The sequence below is a fragment of the Camellia sinensis genome, chromosome 3 (genome assembly GCF_055761805.1).
Source record: "Camellia sinensis isolate YWXY chromosome 3, ASM5576180v1, whole genome shotgun sequence".
Classification (NCBI taxonomy): Eukaryota; Viridiplantae; Streptophyta; class Magnoliopsida; order Ericales; family Theaceae; genus Camellia; species Camellia sinensis.
In genome coordinates this window covers 65,072,795-65,090,000 of record NC_138963.1, presented here as the reverse complement: position 1 = coordinate 65,090,000, position 17,206 = coordinate 65,072,795, and the positions used below count along the sequence as shown (strand labels likewise).

The following is a 17,206-nucleotide window of genomic DNA, read 5'->3' as shown; positions in this document are numbered from 1 at the left end:
CTTGTGAGTTTAGCACTTGATTATCTTTGAGAGATATACTGACTTGATCGTCGGAGTGCCCCCGGGTGGAAGAGCCACCGCCGGAGCCCTTTCTTTCTGTTACAGGTTTGCTGAAGCCATCTATTCTGCCAGTGCTCTCCAGCTGATTACTAGGCGGGCGTGTGGTCAGAAAATTACTCACACAAAAAGTAATTTTTGATCTTGAATTTCGCACAAAAGTTCTTGATGAGTTTGCTGTCGAACTGTGTTCCGTTGTCGGCAACTATTGCTCTTGGAATCTCAAATCTAGTGATGATGTTTCTCCATATAAAGTTCTTGACGTCCACATCTCGGATTTTGGCAAGAGGTTCTGCCTCTATCCATTTTGTAAAGTAATCTGTTGCCACCAGCAAGTATTTTCTCTGCCCAGTTGCCTGGGGAAGTTTCCCAACCAGATCCATGCCCCATTGGGCAAACGGCCAAGGGCTGGACACTGGGTTTAGGTCAGCAGCTGGCTGATGTATCAAAGGTGTGAACTTTTGGCATTGTTCACACTTCTTTACGTAGGCTTCAGCATCCTTTTGCATGTAGGGCCACCAATACCCCTGGGCAATGGCCCTGTGGGCTAATGATCTGCCCCCAGCATGGCTTCCACAAATTCCTTCATGAATTTCATATAAGAAATCTTCAACCTGCAAAGGGTGTACGCACCTTAAAAGTGGTCCAGTGAAGGACCTTCTGTAGAGATGTTCATCTTCTGTTAGATTGAATCTTGCAGATTTCAATCTGACTTTGTGTGCTTCCTTACGATCTTCTGGCAGCTTTCCTTCTTTTAGGAATGCAACAATCGCATCCATCTAGCTTGGCCCCATGTCCACACACATGGCTTGCTGCTCTGTGCTCTCTGGTTCTATGCTCGGGCCCGACATATAGTCGATCATAATTGTCCTTGTTTTTCCCACCTTTATTGAACTTGTCAGGTTAGCCAATGCGTCGGCGTGGGTGTTGTCATCTCGGCTAACTTGGAGTAGTCGGCAATTCTGAAATAGGGCTGCCAATCTAATGACCTCTTTTGCATATGCTGACATCCTTTCGTCCCTGGCTGCAAATTCACCTGTTGATTGGTTAACAATAAGTTGTGAATCACAAAAAACTATTACCTCATCTGCTTCTGCTGCTGCTGCTAGTTTTAGCCTTGCAATTAATGCTTCATATTCCGCATCATTGTTTGAGGCCTTGAACCCCAATCGGATGGACTGTTCTACTATTTCTCCATCTGGAGATATCAGCAGTACTCCTGCCCCTGCTCCTTGTCGGTTCGAACTCCCATCAACGAATAGTCTGAATGAGTCGCCGATGTAGATGCTGCAGGGTCTGAGCTTTTCCTTCCTTTGATCTTTTGCGTTTGGCTGGGATTCTCCTTGCTTGCTGGGACAATGCTCATCCTAGCTCAACGGAGCCCGATGTTCAATGGTTTCGGGCGTGAATTCTGCCACGAAGTCGGCTAAAACTTGCCCTTTAATTGCTGTTCTCGGCCTAAACTCCAGGTCATACTGACCCAGGGCTATGCTCATCTTGCTATCCTTCCTGTTAAGTCTCCTTATTGCAACAAGGACTTCAGTGGATGCTCTGTTAGGACCACAATCTTGCGCGCCTGAAAGTAATGGTTCAACTTCTTTGAAGCCATTACTAAGGCTAGCATTAATTTCTCCAGTGGTAGATACCTTGTTTCTGCGCTGGCCAAGGTTTTGTTTATATAGTAAACAGCCTTTTGCTCCCCTTTTTCTTCTCGGATTAGTACTGCACTTAATGCGTGTTCTGAAACTACCAAGTACAAAAACAGTTCTTCCCCTGGTTCTGGATTGGAAAGAACCGGAGTTGTGGTCAAGTACTTCTTTAGGTCGGTTAGAGCGGCTTTGCATTCTTCTGTCCACAGAATGCCTGTGGCTTTTTTTACCAAGTTGAAGAAGGGTCTGCATTTATCTGAGCTTCTGCTGATGAATCTGTTTAGGGCTGCGACCCTTCCAGTAAGCATCTGAACCTGTTTTGCCGACGTCGGGCTCTGCAGCTCTAGGATGGCCTTGATTTGGTCTGGGCTGGCCTCAATGCCCTTTCTCGTTACCAGATACCCTAAAACTTACCTGATCCAACTCCAAACGCGCACTTTGATGCGTTGAGTCAGAGCCGGTATGTTTTGAGTATATCAAAGACCTCTTTTAGGTCGGCAAGATGACCCTTAGATTCCTTGGTCTTCACGACCATGTCATCGATGTAGACTTCTACTGTTTTGCCAATCAGGTGCTTGAACATTTTTGTTACTAACCTTTGGTAAGTTGCTCCTGCGTTTTTCAACCCAAAAGGCATTACCTTGTAACAGTACAGGCCTTTATGGGTGATGAACGCGGTTTTCTCCTCGTCTGGAGGGTACATGGCAATCTGGTGGTACCCCCTGTATGCATCCAGAAAACTCATTCTTTCATGCCCTGAAGTAGCGTTTACGAGCTGGTCAATCTTGAGCAGAGGAAAGTTGTCTTTGAGGCAAGCTTTGTTGAGGCTGGTAAAGTCTACACAAACCCTCCATTTGCCGTTCTTCTTCTTCACCACCACTGTGTTGGATAGCCAAGTTGGGTAGTGAACTTCTCGGATGGCCCTGGCCTCCAGAAGTCTATCTACTTCTTCTTCTACTGCTTCGACGTGCGTCAACGTCAGTCTTCTGGCTCGTTGAATCACAGGTTTTGCCGACCTGTCGACATTCAGTCTGTGGCAAGTGACCTCGGGGTCAATGCCAGGCATCTCGTAAGGTGTCCAGGCGAACACCTTAATGTTGGCTCTCAAAAAATCTTCCAGTTCTCTTTTCTCTTCTTCGGCTAAGCCTGAGCCGAAAAGAAAGAAGCGTTCTTCGTCGCCCTCCTGGACAAGGATTTTCTTTAGTGTTTCTTCCAATGTTCTGAAAAGCGGTTGCGGTCGCCGTAACGGTGGCGGTGACGTGGTTGCGGTTGCGGGGTGTAAAGGCCGTAGTGTAACGGTTGCGGTAACCGGAACTGTGAATTTTTTTATTTTTCGCACAATTTGAAAAAAACTTACCGATACACATATTTTTTTTCCATGATCATATTTATTGGGTTAAAAGTAAATATTGATCAATTTTTGTAAATTTTTAAGTATGATGTAATATATTTCATATTTTTAAATCACTATAAACCAATGTTCTGAAAAGCGGTTGCGGTCGCCGTAACGGTGGCAGTGACGTAGTGTAACGGTTGCGGTAACCGGAACCGTGAATTTTTTTATTTTTCGCACAATTTGAAAAAAACTTACCGATACACATTTTTTTTTCATGATCATATTTATTGGGTTAAAAGTAAATATTGATCAATTTTTGTAAATTTTTAAGTATGATGTAATATATTTCATATTTTTAAATCACTATAAACTGAGTTTTTTACATTTTATTTTAATAATTAATGACTTTATATTATACAAAAAATCAATCACTAACTATTATATATAAGATAAACAATGACAAAAGTAAGAGAATAAATAAGAGCCTAAATATATATATATATACATATTTTAACCAAGCCAAATAGATAATGACGACTAATTATTATTATTATTTTCAAACAATATATAAATAGACACACACAAACAAAATGGTTTAGTGATAGCAGTTGAATAGAATAGCATAGGTCTTACAATTTCAACAAATCAATTACATGTTCTTCATCTTCCCTCTTCTCTCTCTCTATCTCTATCTCTTGCTCCTCCATTTTCTCTCTTTATCTTCTCTCTTTTCCCCCATTTTCAGCTTTTTTTTGTGTGTTTTTTCAGAAGAAACAGTTTTGAACCGTTACGTAACGGTGCATAACAGGCTGTTACGGCACTGTTACGACCGCTACGGCAGCCGCTACGGCCGACACACCTGTGAATCTCAATCACACTGCAAAAGCAGCCGCAACGGGTGGCGGTAACCGCCAAAACCGTTACGTAACGGCGTTACGTAACGGTTGCGCCCGCTTTTTAAAACCTTGGTTTCTTCACTCTTTTTGGTTGGCTCCTTGCCGACATTATCTAGGACCTCCATGTCTTCGTCTTCAATCTCTGCCTCTTTTGGCTTTCGAATGCTGCAAGTAGTCTTCATTGCTGCCATGGAGCAATTTTTTGCCTCCAGTTGATCTCCTCTGACTTCTTCAATCCCATGCTCTGTTGGGAACCGTAGTAGTTGATGCAGTGTTGAGGGAACTGCCCCCATTGCATGCAACCATGGTCTTCCCAAGATGATGTTATATGGCGAGGGTGTGTCAATCACCATAAATTCTGTCTTGATCTTCTTAGTACCAGCTTGTACTTCCACGCTTGCTGTGCCCAGTGGCCATGTCGGCGTTCCATTGAAGCCGATCATAGGGTTGCTGGATTGTTCCAGGTCGTCTGGGTGAAGGCCCAGCTCCTTGTAACATCTGACGTACATGATGTCACAAGAGCTGCCTTGGTCTATTAGGATGCGTTTCACTTGGCATTCCCCAACCTGGAGGGATACTACCAAGGCATCATTATGCGAATGTTGGACCACCTCCAGGTCGGCTTAAGTAAAGGCTATCACCGGCCCTTGGCACTCTTCTGGCCGATGTCTTTTTTTCCCGATTTGGTAGACATGCTGTAAATGCCTTACCCTCTAGGTCTCTCCTCTGACTTCGTTCTCGTTGACCCTTGAATGGATCACATTAACCACCCTTGGTCCTCCTGCCTATGGTTGCTGTGCTGGAGGTGGTGCTGCTGCTGGTGCTTGAGGCAATCTTGCCTGTTCTTCTCTAGTTCTGGCCTCATCAACAAGGTCCCTCAGATGGCCTTGCCTTACCAAGTCTTCTAAGTGTGCTTTTAGGGCTCTGCAACCCTAGGTTGGGTGCCCTTCTTCATTGTGGTAAGCATAACGCCTACCCATGTTTCTTCCCATGAATTCCCCTGGTGCTCTTGCTGGAGTTTTGAAATAGGGTTGGTTTCGTATTTGATCCAAGACTTTATGGATGGGGATTCGGAACACCGTCGTCACTGCCTGTTTACCCTTCAATTCCGTTTCTTGTTTGGTCGGTCCGTTGTTACCTCGGCCTCGCTTCGGCGAGTCGTTTCCTTTCTCCTGCTTTATCTCTTTACTTCCCGATGTATCTTCCTCGGCTCTGGCGTACTTCTCGATTCTTGCCATGAGTTCTTCCATGCTTTTTGGCAGTGTTTTGCCAAAGACTTCCGTAGTGGGCAGTCATCTTTCAGGCCGTTCTTGAAAGACACGACCGCCACCTCTTGGTTGCATTCGGGTATTCGATTGAACACCTCGTAGTACCTCTTCGCGTAGGCCCTAAGGCCTTCTTCTTTGGTGATTTTTAAAGCCATCAGGGCGTCGACCCTCAAGGGATATAGTTTGTTCGTCACAAATCTGGCTACAAACATCTCGGCTAGGTCTTCCCACGTCTTTACGCTTCCTTTTGGTAGTTTATGGAACCAATCGGATGCAATTTCCCCAAAGGATGAGGGAAATACTTTGCAGAGCAACGGCTTATTCCCACTGTATAACGCGATGGAGTTCAGGTATAGACCAACATGAAAGTTGGGATCTGATTTACCATCATAAATTTGGAACCTCGGCATACTGAATCTCTTTGGTACTTTAAATTTGTCTAGTTCCACCGAGAACGGTGTTCTCGGCTTAACTGCGGAAGTCACCTCGGCTTCAACATTCTGTTCCCTCCTTTTGAGATAATCCCTCAAGTCTTCCTTACTCCTCCCTGGTTCCCTCCTTTTGAGATAATCCCTCAAGTCTTCCTTACTCCTCCCTGGAGCTCGGCTATCTCTGGACTTCAATCTTTTTGGCACACTACTTTCGGCCTCGTGGTGGGCCCGTTTCGATCTTTCTCCATGGGTTGTGTCAAAGCAGAGTGCTTGGCCTTGAACATTCCGATGTTCTTTGGGCCTTGGGTCCTTCATGTGATGTGTCCTTTGGGACTCTTCTTGCCTTGGCTCCTCTCGGCTGATTTCCTTGGAAGGTCGGTGAGAGTGCCTTCCACTCCTGCTGTGCTGAGGGGCTTCGGGGATTGCTTTCCTTCCTCCCTTCTGGGTATTAATTGCTGGTATCGGCGTATCTTGCAACGGGTACGGTGGCTGCATAACATTGTTTTGCATCATGAAGTTGATCACTGACTGTAGGTCTGCCAACTTGTTTGCCAAGTCTTTTACTTCCTCATCTCTCCGTAGGCACCTATCTCTCCATACCTGAAGATTATATTCATTATAATACTTACTTTGGTCTGTCCTCTTCGAAGTGTCGTCCTCCTGGCCGACGTCTCTTTCTCCGTGGCCCTGGTCGTGATTTTCTGTACTGTGGTTGTCTCCTTCAACGTCAAGGTCAATTGGTCTGCCACTTCCAGCAGGAGTGTCGCCCCCAATGTTTTCCCTCTGTCCGTTACTGGCCATCTATTCTTCTAAGATTCCCACAAACAGCGCCAAATTGTGTGAGTAATTTTCTGACCACACTGTCCGCCTAGTAATCAGCTGGAGAGCACTGGCAGAATAGATGGCTTCAGCAAACCTGTAACAGAAAGAAAGGGCTCCGGCGGTGGCTCTTCCACCCGGGGGCATTCCGACGATCAAGTCAGTATATCTCTCAAAGATAATCAAGTGCTAAACTCACAAGCTTGAGTATATAACTGCGTACCTTAGACCCACGGGGGTGCCTCTCTTTTATAGTTTACTCAATCCAAGTCCTACTAGAAACCTGACTTCTATAGACTCCAATTTAGTACTTACTTTGGATTCCTCAAGAGATAAAGATAAACTCTCTTAGAGTTTTATCCTTATCTTAGTAAAGTCTTCTCTTTTCTCTAGAACTCTTATCCCCTATCCGTTTATCTCGGATTCCGATATCTTCGGAGATAACCTCGGCATCGCCAAGATAACCTCGGCACAGCTACCACGACACGTGGCACCTCGGCTGACACGTCGGCGTCACCATGCCACGTGTTGGTACTAAGAAAATATATCTCCACACTTTTAAGTGAGTAAGAAGATAGGTGTTTAATTGTATGATTTAGGTTGTTTAAATTTTAAAGTTGCATTTTTGTCCCACTAGATTAGCTTCCAATGTTACTGATTGGGATGAGCGTTTTCAATTGGATTATATAAATTGAATTCAGATACTTCAGGAACGAAATTGATGAAATTGATAGTTTAGGATGAAACAAAAAAAAATGACAATAATTTAGGTGAAAAGACTAGAAAAAATAGAATTGGTAGCACCTATTGAAAATAAATTAAGAGAGAACATGTTAAGAGGTTATGTACAACGAAGACCTATTGGTGCAACGTTAAGAAAGTGATAGGATCACCATAAGTGGAGATGCTAGGGGGAGAGGACAAATGTGGTAGTGAAAAAGATATGAAGTTATTTATTTTAACTGAGCATACAGCTCTTGATAGAGTTTAATGGGGGGAAAAAAATAAAAAATAAAAATCATGCAGCCAACTATACTTGATTGGGATGCAAGCCGTTGCTTGGTTTGGTTAAGTTGTTATTTTATGATTAAACGTTTTTGGTAAATTCTTTTCAACCCAGAAGATTCTTAAATTTAATGCTTGATTTGTGATAACAAAAATGATCTGTAGCTCGAAATTTTCGAGCTCGAATGGCCCGAATTTTGGACTCACGCCCATTGCCTTTTATCTCACCTTTTGGACTCACGCCCATTGCCTTTTATCTCTTCTCTCCATCTCTCTGTTTCTCAGACCCCAAAACATTCATGTTTTGACAAAGCAAAGGAAAATACAAAAGAAGTGCTCTGTTGTTTAGAAAAATGATTTGAAGACAAATAAGTTTCAACAATGAAGTATCAACAAAACAATTAACAACAATGAAGAATCATTGTGAGATTCTAAGTTTCAACAACAAAGCATCAACAAAAATGAAGAATCAACCCAAAAATAAGAAAAGAAAAGAAAAGAAAAGAAAAAATAGAGCAACAGCATCAACAAGCTTTGTCTTCTCTCTCTCCATTGTCTCTCTCTGTTCCGTTTCTTCACGGCAGATCACCGTTGACGACCACCGAGTCCCCAATTTTTAATCAAAACTATCTCATAAAAATCAACAATTCCAAATTCATGAAAAAAAAAAAAAGAATCTTCAGTCCCAAAACAAAATATTTTCAACTGATTCAAGCAAAAAATAAAAATATTTTCAACTGATTCAAGCAAAATCTATCTTTTTGGTTCATGTTTACTCTCGCCGGCGATCATCAGTTTGTGAGAGAGATGTTTCTTCTCATCGATGAGTGAGGGAGATCGTCGGCAGTGAGTAAGAGAGATCATCGGCGGCGCTGAGTGAGAGATCATCGTCGGTTGGCGGTGCTGAGCGAGAGATTGTTAGCGCGGTTTGAGAGAGAGAGAGAGAGCAGAACTGTGAGGTGTTTCAGAAATGGAAGAGAGAGATGAGCGTGGTTTCACGCGAAGTCTGGGCAACTGGTGAAAACATTCGGGCCAATCAGGGGCTTCCAATTCGAGCTACGTAGTGCGATTGTTGTGATAAATATTGAAAATTCTGGACTACAATAATTTTTTTGTTTTGTTTTGTTTTGTTTTGTTTTGTTTTTCACCCTTTTCCTACTTTGTCCGATGCCATTGAATTGAGTTGTTTCAGGAAATTTTAATGGTTCTCACAAGCATTTAAGTACTCAATTGCCAACATACTTGTGTTTGGCTCCAGTAAACTGATTGTATGAAATTTCAAAATTGAGGCTTATTATGTCTATATGAATATTGCTTCAGAATTGAGTATTGAACATTTAAACAATCAGAACTTTTGTATTTTAAGTTTCAAGTTTGGACTATTATGATTCATGATTAACCAATGATTGGGGATTTTTTTTAAAGTATTGTAATAGTTTTTTTGTCATTTCCATTTGTGTATGCTATTGTTTTAGGCTCTAGCGATGTGACTATTTGGCATTTTTATAAAACTATTTGGCATTTTTAAAATTGCAGTTTATAAAAGCATATGAATATCACTTGTTTCTAGGAAATTATTTCCGTTATAATTGTATCACTTGATGTACATTGCATCTGATTCACTACTAGTCACTAATGGCAGTCATCCTTTCTCTGGGGATACCTGATATCACCAATAGCTGGGGGTACACTCGTGGACTATTATGGTGGTAAAGTTGTCATGGCATGGGGTGTGACTTTATGGTCACTAGCCACCTTTTTAACTCCTTGGGCTGCAGAAACTTCTTTATGGGCATTACTTGCTATGCGAGTGTTGCTTGGCATGGCAGAAGGAGTGGCTCTTCCTTGTATGAACAATATGATAGCAAGGTATTGAAGTTCTAGAAATCCCTATTTTATGATGATGTTGTAAAAATCTACTTCTCAATATGTCCTTCTAATGGTTAAAAAGTTTGTGAAGATAATATGTTGAAAAATTGTTTCAACTTTTTCTTTAGATGGTTTCCTCAAACAGAACGATCAAGGGCTGTTGGTCTTGCAATGGCTGGATTTCAGCTTGGAAGTGCTGTTGGACTTATTCTTTCTCCAATCCTTATGTCACAGGGTGGTGTATTTGGGCCATTTGTGATATTTGGGTTATCTGGATTTCTTTGGGTTTTGGTATGGCTATCAGCAACGTCAAGCACTCCTGATCGAAGTCCTCAAATATCAAGATATGAGTTGGAGTACATACAACAGAGCAAGAGGCAAAAATCCTTTGTGATTGAGAATAAATTGAAGACAGCAAAAGTGATCCCTCCTTTTAGGCGCTTGCTTTCTAAGCTGCCAACGTGGTCCCTAATTGTTGCAAATGCCATGCATAGCTGGGTACTGCGCTCATGAGTCTGCCTAGTAGTTCTATCAGTCTCTTTTCTAATGTTTTCAATTATTATGTTTGATAATTGGATTGCCCTACCAATACCATGATATTATAATGCTCAAATATGTTGTTTTCTTCACCATCCCAAGGTGTTCTAGGTCAGTTAACTTTGACCTCCCAAATTCAATGAAGGAAAGTACAGTTCTCATGAGGGAAGAACAGTTCGCTAAAAGGGATCCTCGCGTACACCCCATACATAGTTGTCAAAATGAGATTCAAATCATGAATCGTAAAGATTCAGTCACTTTTTCTAAATTACATAGAAAAATATTTTTACACACTTGATATCATCTCATAAATATGAAATATTTAGATTTAAATTAATGAAAATATTGGTTTGAATGATGATCACATAATCTAATAGGTAAGAAGTTAACACTGGTCCCTATGTAAGGTCATCATCTTACCTTTTCCTTGTTAGATATTTCTTATCAACCGTTCTTAATAAAGAAAGTAAACAAAGATAAACTTGCAATTCCTGGCAACAATAACTCAACAACAATGACTTTTTAACTAAAGTAATGGAAACATTCACCTCCAAAGGGGGTTAAGAAACCTACATCTCCAAACTTTTTCAAAAATCTCACTTTATGCTGTAAAAAAAGGTGCTTTTATAAATGCATATACGTAGATAGTTGAATGTGTAAGCCTAAAATATTGTGTAGAGAGAATGTTAGGTTTTTTTTCCTGGTCCCTAAAGACCTTTAAAAAGGTTGTGTTAAGCCTTTCCCAACAATAAGAAACCAACAAAGGCAGTCAAAAATAGATTTTAGTGAATCGATCGATTCACCGATTCACCCTCAATTCACGGCTATTTGCTCTTCATGCAACCTGTTCGTATCAATTACCCATTGAATTGAATTGAATCGAATCATATGATTCAAATCACGAAACATACAATTGTAATAACAAAGCCCCATACGAGTGTGCGTTTATGTGTTATGTATTGTTTAGTATGTTTGTTTACATACCTTGTCCAATCATTGTGGTGGATTGTATGATTTTTTTGTACTCATTTTCTTTCCTTTTTCACACAGGGATTCTTTGTTATTCTTTCATGGATGCCCATATACTTTAAAACAGTAAGCCCGTATTTTTTGCTTACCTAAAGTTTAAAAGTTGAAGTTGATTAGACATTTAACACATATATAATCTAAACAACTCTACTGATTTTGTGGCAACGATGAAATGGATGTCTGTTTTTTATAGATACATCATGTTGACCTCAGACAAGCAGCATGGTTTAGTGCTGTTCCATGGAGCATGATGGCGTTAGTAGGCTACTTTGCAGGTGTTTGGTCAGACATGTTGATTCAAAGTGGCATGACGGTCACTTTAACTCGCAAAATCATGCAGGTGCGCAATTATTGTATGTCATCAATTTTTTTTATTGTTTTGCGGATAACTCCTATCCAGGATTCCTTTTTCCAACATAACCCATTACTATGATAGTGTTGACCTCGTTAAGAGGGACATATGTATCTTGTGAAAAAAGGAAACAAAAAAAAAAACTAGAAAGGAAATATATAGGGCATGAAGAGAACATAAGTTGTAAAGATAGATTATCATTTATGAAGTTTTGAATGAAAATTATACCATGCCTCCACACATACATTTTTTAATTATAATAATTGTGATGGAATATAAAATTAATTTTATTAAATCAAAGATGGTATTCTACACTGAAAGCGCATGTTGTTTACTGAATCTTCTAAAAAGCGCATTGAAGAATTTCAAACCAAACCAAGCTTTAAGTCCCATCAAATGGGGTCGGCTATATGAATCTTTCTTCTCCACTCGACTCTATCAAAAGCCATTTGGTTTGTCAAAATAAAGAGATTCATATATCTATTTATTACATTAACTCATGTCAATTTAGGTTTGTTCATTCCCCTAGCACTTCCATCCACCATTACTGTATTGCATCTTTTCACTACTGCTTTGCTAGTCTCCATTGTATATGACCAAACCATCTCAATTTATTCTTTCTCGGCTTATCTTCTATTGATGCTACTCCTACCGAATAGACTCATTTCTAACTCTGTCTTTTCTAGTCTTGCCACACATTCACTTTAATATCCTCATTTCAACAACACATATCTTATCTACATGTTGTTTTTTAGTTGTCCAACATTCTGTCTCATACAACATCACTTGGTCTAAGAACTTTCCTTTTATTCTAGTGGGTACTCGTTTATCTCACAATACTCCAGACGCACTCCTCCACTTAAGCCACCTTGCCTTAATTCTATGGACCACATCTCCTCCAATCTCCCCCAGTTGTTATGATAATCGATCCTAAATAATGAAAATGTCTACTTTTAGGTAGTTCTTGATTCTCAATCTTCACTTCTCCTCTGTTTTCAATGTTACTGTTACTAAAAATTGCACTCCATATACTCTGTCTTAATTCTACTTATCCTAAATCCTTTAGATTTAAGTGTTTCTCTCTAAATCTCCAACTTAGTTTTAACTCCTCTAGGCTCATCGACTAACATGATATCATTTGTAAAAAGTATATACCATGGCATATCATCCTGAATATTTCTCGTCAACTCATCCATAACTAAAGCAAAAATATGAGGACTTAAAAATAGATCATTGGTGTAACCCCACAGTAAAAAAAAGAAAACTTCTATGAACTTATTATTTCTAGCACATAAAATACATTTACCAGTCATGGGTTCGTGGCTATAGACTCATGAACGTCTTGTACATATTACTTTGCTATGGTTGTTCCATATTTATTTTCTTGTTATTTTCCACTCATCATTTGGGAAACAATCACCGAAGGTGGTTTGAAAGAAATATGTATAACCTGGAAAACTAGGAGATTGGAACTTTTCCATCGATATATAGTTGTCTTATTTTTGTGTTGGATTTTCTTACCACTTGTAATGTGATATGATGAGCATCTCATATATCTTTCCTTGCAGTCAATTGGTTTTGTTGGCCCTGGGATTTCTCTCATTGGTTTAATTATGGCGAAACACCCAGCAATAGCATCTGCTTGGCTTACTTTAGCTGTTGGGCTAAAATCATTTAGTCACTGTGGCTTCCTTGTAAACCTTCAGGTTGGTGTATTCAGAAAAATTCATTCGGGATTAAGAAAAGCATAAATTCTGTTTTACTCGCATCTGACCTTCTGTTCATGCTTTTCTGTAACCAGGAGATTGCACCACAGTATTCTGGTGTTCTACACGGTAATTTATATATTCCAATATGAATTCAATCAATTTGACTTCTTTTTTATTTTTTAATCAGCTTTGATCATCATGATCAATCAAATTGATCGGCTTCGATCAATTTGACTTGATTAATCAATTGAAAGTCTATTGTGTCTTTGTACCCATTACTCCTAGAGCTGCATGAAATTAGCAGTGAATATGTGGGATAAAAAAATCAGGTCATTTAAGAAGTACTAATTATAGCGTAAGGTTAGCTAATCTTATAGCTATGCCTAGAACTCCTATAAAGTGGTCCAAGTCTCTGTCAATTTGATGAAGTTGATTTGACTCAATCTATTGAAGGTATATAAAATTAAGGGGGAATATGCAGAATAAAAAATTATGCTTGTGTAATAAGTATTAACAATAGCCCAAGTGTAGCTATTCTGTCTCAACTCCTTTCGCTCCTTTCGCTAGTGTTCTGAGAAGATCGTTGTCATTGAATTAGGCCTACCACTAGATTCTACTTGCCTTTCCTTACATCCTAATAAAGTAGCTCTTACAAAGTGACGCACCTAATCTTGCTTTGTTCTTTGGCTGTTCAGCATATTTCGATTCTCATCAGAATATGTTTAATCACTGTTGACTTGCTCTTTGACATGTATGTGTATTTATATATATGGTGGAAGGGCTTGAATTTATCTTTCCCTTCCCCCTGGATTAAGAATGTGAAGACTATTTTGTACATGATTGTTTCGGGATAGGATGCCTAAAGGGTGGTTCGGATTCCCGTTTTAAAATTCAATGGGAAATACACAGGAGTTGCATTAATTGTGTTAAAAACATAAATAAACAATTAGCATAAAAACGAATCCAAATTGTGATTATTTTCAGAACTGATTCGTAAAGTTGTATTTCCAAAAAAAAAAAAAAAAAAGGGAGTACAATAGCTGCAAACAGACATCTTTCCTGATATAAAGACTTTTTAATGAGCTAATCATATCCACTTTGAATTTGTTCTAGGTATGTCGAATACTGCTGGGACATTTGCTGCTATTTTGGGTACAGTTGGAGCCGGTTTTTTTGTTGAATTAGTGGGTTCTTTCCAGGGATTTTTGTTGTTAACGTCCCTTATGTATTTTTCTGCTGCTCTATTCTGGAACTTATATTCTACGGGAGAGAGAGTCAATTTTGATGATATAGGTTAGATCATCTACAGGGGTGATTATTTTTCTCTTGCTACTTGAATATAAAAGGCTAGTTTTGTAAATGTCATAATATGTTATAAATCCCATGGTCATAATATACTGTAACAAGATATCAAAACCTAAATTTGTGTTTTAAGACTATTCTAATTGCCTTGTATACTAGATTGTTGTTGGATGATGTGAAACTATCAATGTTTCAAAGACCATATTGAACCAGCCAGTTTTACTGGTTTAACTGGGTTGGGGTTAACCTATAAAATCATTTGAATAAAAACCACTTTTTTTTTTTTTTTGCAAAACTGTTTCAACTTTGAAGATTAACTTGCAAACAAAAAAAAAAAAATCATGGTTCTAAAGAATAGCAGTCGAATTCAGTTTTAAGTAAATGAGGATTTAGTGTATGATTCTGTTAGCCCCAAAGTCCAGCTTAGTTGAGTCAGTTGGGCAATTGTTTATAATCCTTGGCAAGTGAACCGTGCTGTGAGCTGTGCATGAGATGGCTGCTTGGGCTTCTAGGATCAACTCCTCAGGTTCCCTCTCTGGTGCACAGAGATTCCCCTTGAAGTTAGGAAGGCTATGGAGTTGGATATGTTGAAGTGCTGCATCTCTGTGTTGTATTGTACTTCTTTTTCAGATAGTGAAACCGCAACAATGATGGATGTACTCATATTCTATGATAAATCACGTAAATCTTTGTATTCTTGTCTGGTCGATTAGATGCTTGTTTGATTTCTGTTTGTGTTTCATGTCTTATTGATCCTATTTAGGCATATCAATTCCTTACAGAATGTTGATGTCTTGTGTGTGTTTGTTTGTTTGTTTGTTTATTTGTTTCATTTGTGGTTTTCTAGTGTGGTGTATCACTTAATATTGCTAATGTGTTGTGTTTGTTATTTTCTCTCTGTTTGTTTCTTTTGTGGTAGGGTCTTGTTCTTTTCTGTTCTTGTTTTCTCTGATGTTGTCTTCTTCCCCCTAGCTTGTTATTTACTCGTCGAAACAAAGGTGCTTTTAGCAATCTTCCCATAGTTGCATTTACTCAACAAGACTTGGTCTTGTTTGTCTAAACTTATCTGTCTTGTTTGTCTAAACTTATCTGTTGCTTGTAAGTTTAAAATTAGAAATTCCATGCTTGAGGACTTGTACTTTGAAAAGTTAAAAGAGTGTGATAAACTTTTCAGATTTATTAGGAGATCTACATAAGCCAACTTTTCAGGTTTATTAGGTTTTTCAGGTTCGTGCAAGAGATCCACACAACTCTCAATCTAGAGGTTGCTTTAAGATTATACCCTCAGGGAAACAAACTTATTAAAACTTATTATAAAATAAATAAAATCAGGTTGTTATGTCGGGGTATTTGCTAGGTATTAATCCCAAGCTTCACAACAGTAATCGAACACAAGTTATTTTGAGAATATTTTCTTTTTTGTTTTTTAATTCAAAGTTTTAAATTTATCTTCCAAAGATATATTTTCAAATCACGATTTTAAAGTTGAAGTTATATTTTCAACCAACACAATTTTAACTAATTTATTATAAAAAAATTTAAAATTGAGTTTTTAAATCATCATAATTTTAAGGATTACTTATAATTAGGTCTCGCTGGGCAACTCTACTTGTAGCTTAAAAGTCAAGAAGTCATTTAAAAAATTCAAAAAATAAATAATTATAGAAAAAAGTCAGAAATTTTTTTTATAGTTTTTGTGTATTTTTTTTCTTAAAAAATCAAAAAAGTTATCCCATCTCATACAAATTAATTTTTTTCTCATATTTTAGCTAAAAAAAAAAAAAAAAGAAAGTTACTAAAGTAACATATTTCTTTACATTTTAAATCAAGTTATAATCTCACCTTTCTATTAATTTACCTTAACAAAGTTAACGGAACATGTCATTTGAAGCATATATGATATTTTTGTTATCTCATTACTATCTTTACAGTTTTACCAAAATATTACTTTTATCTTTCTACTTTCAATTTTCATTAGATTTATTAACAATAGATGGATAAATTAATGAGATTAAAATTTGATTTAAAATGTAAAAGTTGACTAGTACAATTGAAAATGAAAGGACTATAATGAAATTTTGATAAAAGCACAGAGATACGCCTATTTTGGAAAGTAAAGTTAAAAGTTAATTTTTTGAACTTTTTTTTTAATTTTTTTTTTGAAAAAAACAAACAAAAAAGTAGAGAGGTGATGTGATTCAAAAAAATTAAAAAGTCAATAAACTGACTTTTAACCTTGCTCCCAAAATAGCCTTATAGTAAGTTTGGCAACATCAAATAGTAATAAAAAAAATCACTAAAAAATCAAAAAATTATATAAAAAGTCAAATTTTTCATTTTTTTTCTATTTTTTATACATTTTTTTTCATAAAAAATCAAAAAATTATATTCCAAACATACTAAAAAAAAAAATTCATCTCATATTTTAATCAAAAAAATTACTAAAATTCTCAAAAAAGACCCTATAGTGCTTCTTTTTTTTTTAAATATTGGAGGGTATTTGAGATAATCTAAATTTATATATTTTTTGACTTTTTTATAAAAGAAAATTATAACAAAATAAAATAAAATAAAAAATGATGTGACTTGAAAAAATAAAAAAATACACTTTTTTGAGAGAGGCCAAACAGTATCTTCTTGAAGTCGGTTTTCATAATGAGAGCCATTAGAGATGGCAATTTGAACCTGATTCGACGGAAATCCGGCCTCTAACTTCGATTAGAATGATTTCTTTTCGAAAAATATATTCGATGGGCCGAGAATGGTATTCGAAAATGAATTTTCGATAATTTTCGGGTCGGGAACGATGATAGGTTCCCCTGCTCTAGCCCTAGCCCCAGCCCCAGCCCGTCCTTGTCCCCATTTCCGCTCCAAACTGAAATTACTATTATACCCCTCTATATATATGTGTTTCTCTAAGGACATATCTAGAATTATCAGATTTTTA

General features: G+C 38.0%; 1 protein-coding gene across 2 annotated transcripts in view; it reads left to right on the top strand.

Annotated features, from left to right (window-relative positions):
* The window catches only part of LOC114288433 (putative anion transporter 4, chloroplastic), a 26,398-nt gene extending 11,986 nt beyond the window's left edge, over positions 1 to 14,412 (top strand). The window contains exons 2-8 of one of the 2 annotated variants that reach the window (XM_028231938.2): positions 9,104 to 9,330; positions 9,459 to 9,828; positions 10,918 to 10,962; positions 11,090 to 11,236; positions 12,817 to 12,954; positions 13,050 to 13,083; positions 14,071 to 14,412. In XM_028231938.2, coding sequence (XP_028087739.2) covers positions 9,104 to 9,330; positions 9,459 to 9,828; positions 10,918 to 10,962; positions 11,090 to 11,236; positions 12,817 to 12,954; positions 13,050 to 13,083; positions 14,071 to 14,255 — 1,146 coding nt within the window. In that variant the 3' untranslated portion in view covers positions 14,256 to 14,412. Of the gene's footprint in view, positions 1 to 9,090; positions 9,331 to 9,458; positions 9,829 to 10,917; positions 10,963 to 11,089; positions 11,237 to 12,816; positions 12,955 to 13,049; positions 13,084 to 14,070 lie in introns of both variants that reach the window. The other variant, XM_028231945.2, reaches the window with a different exon arrangement.
* Positions 14,413 to 17,206: the final 2,794 nt, after the last annotated feature.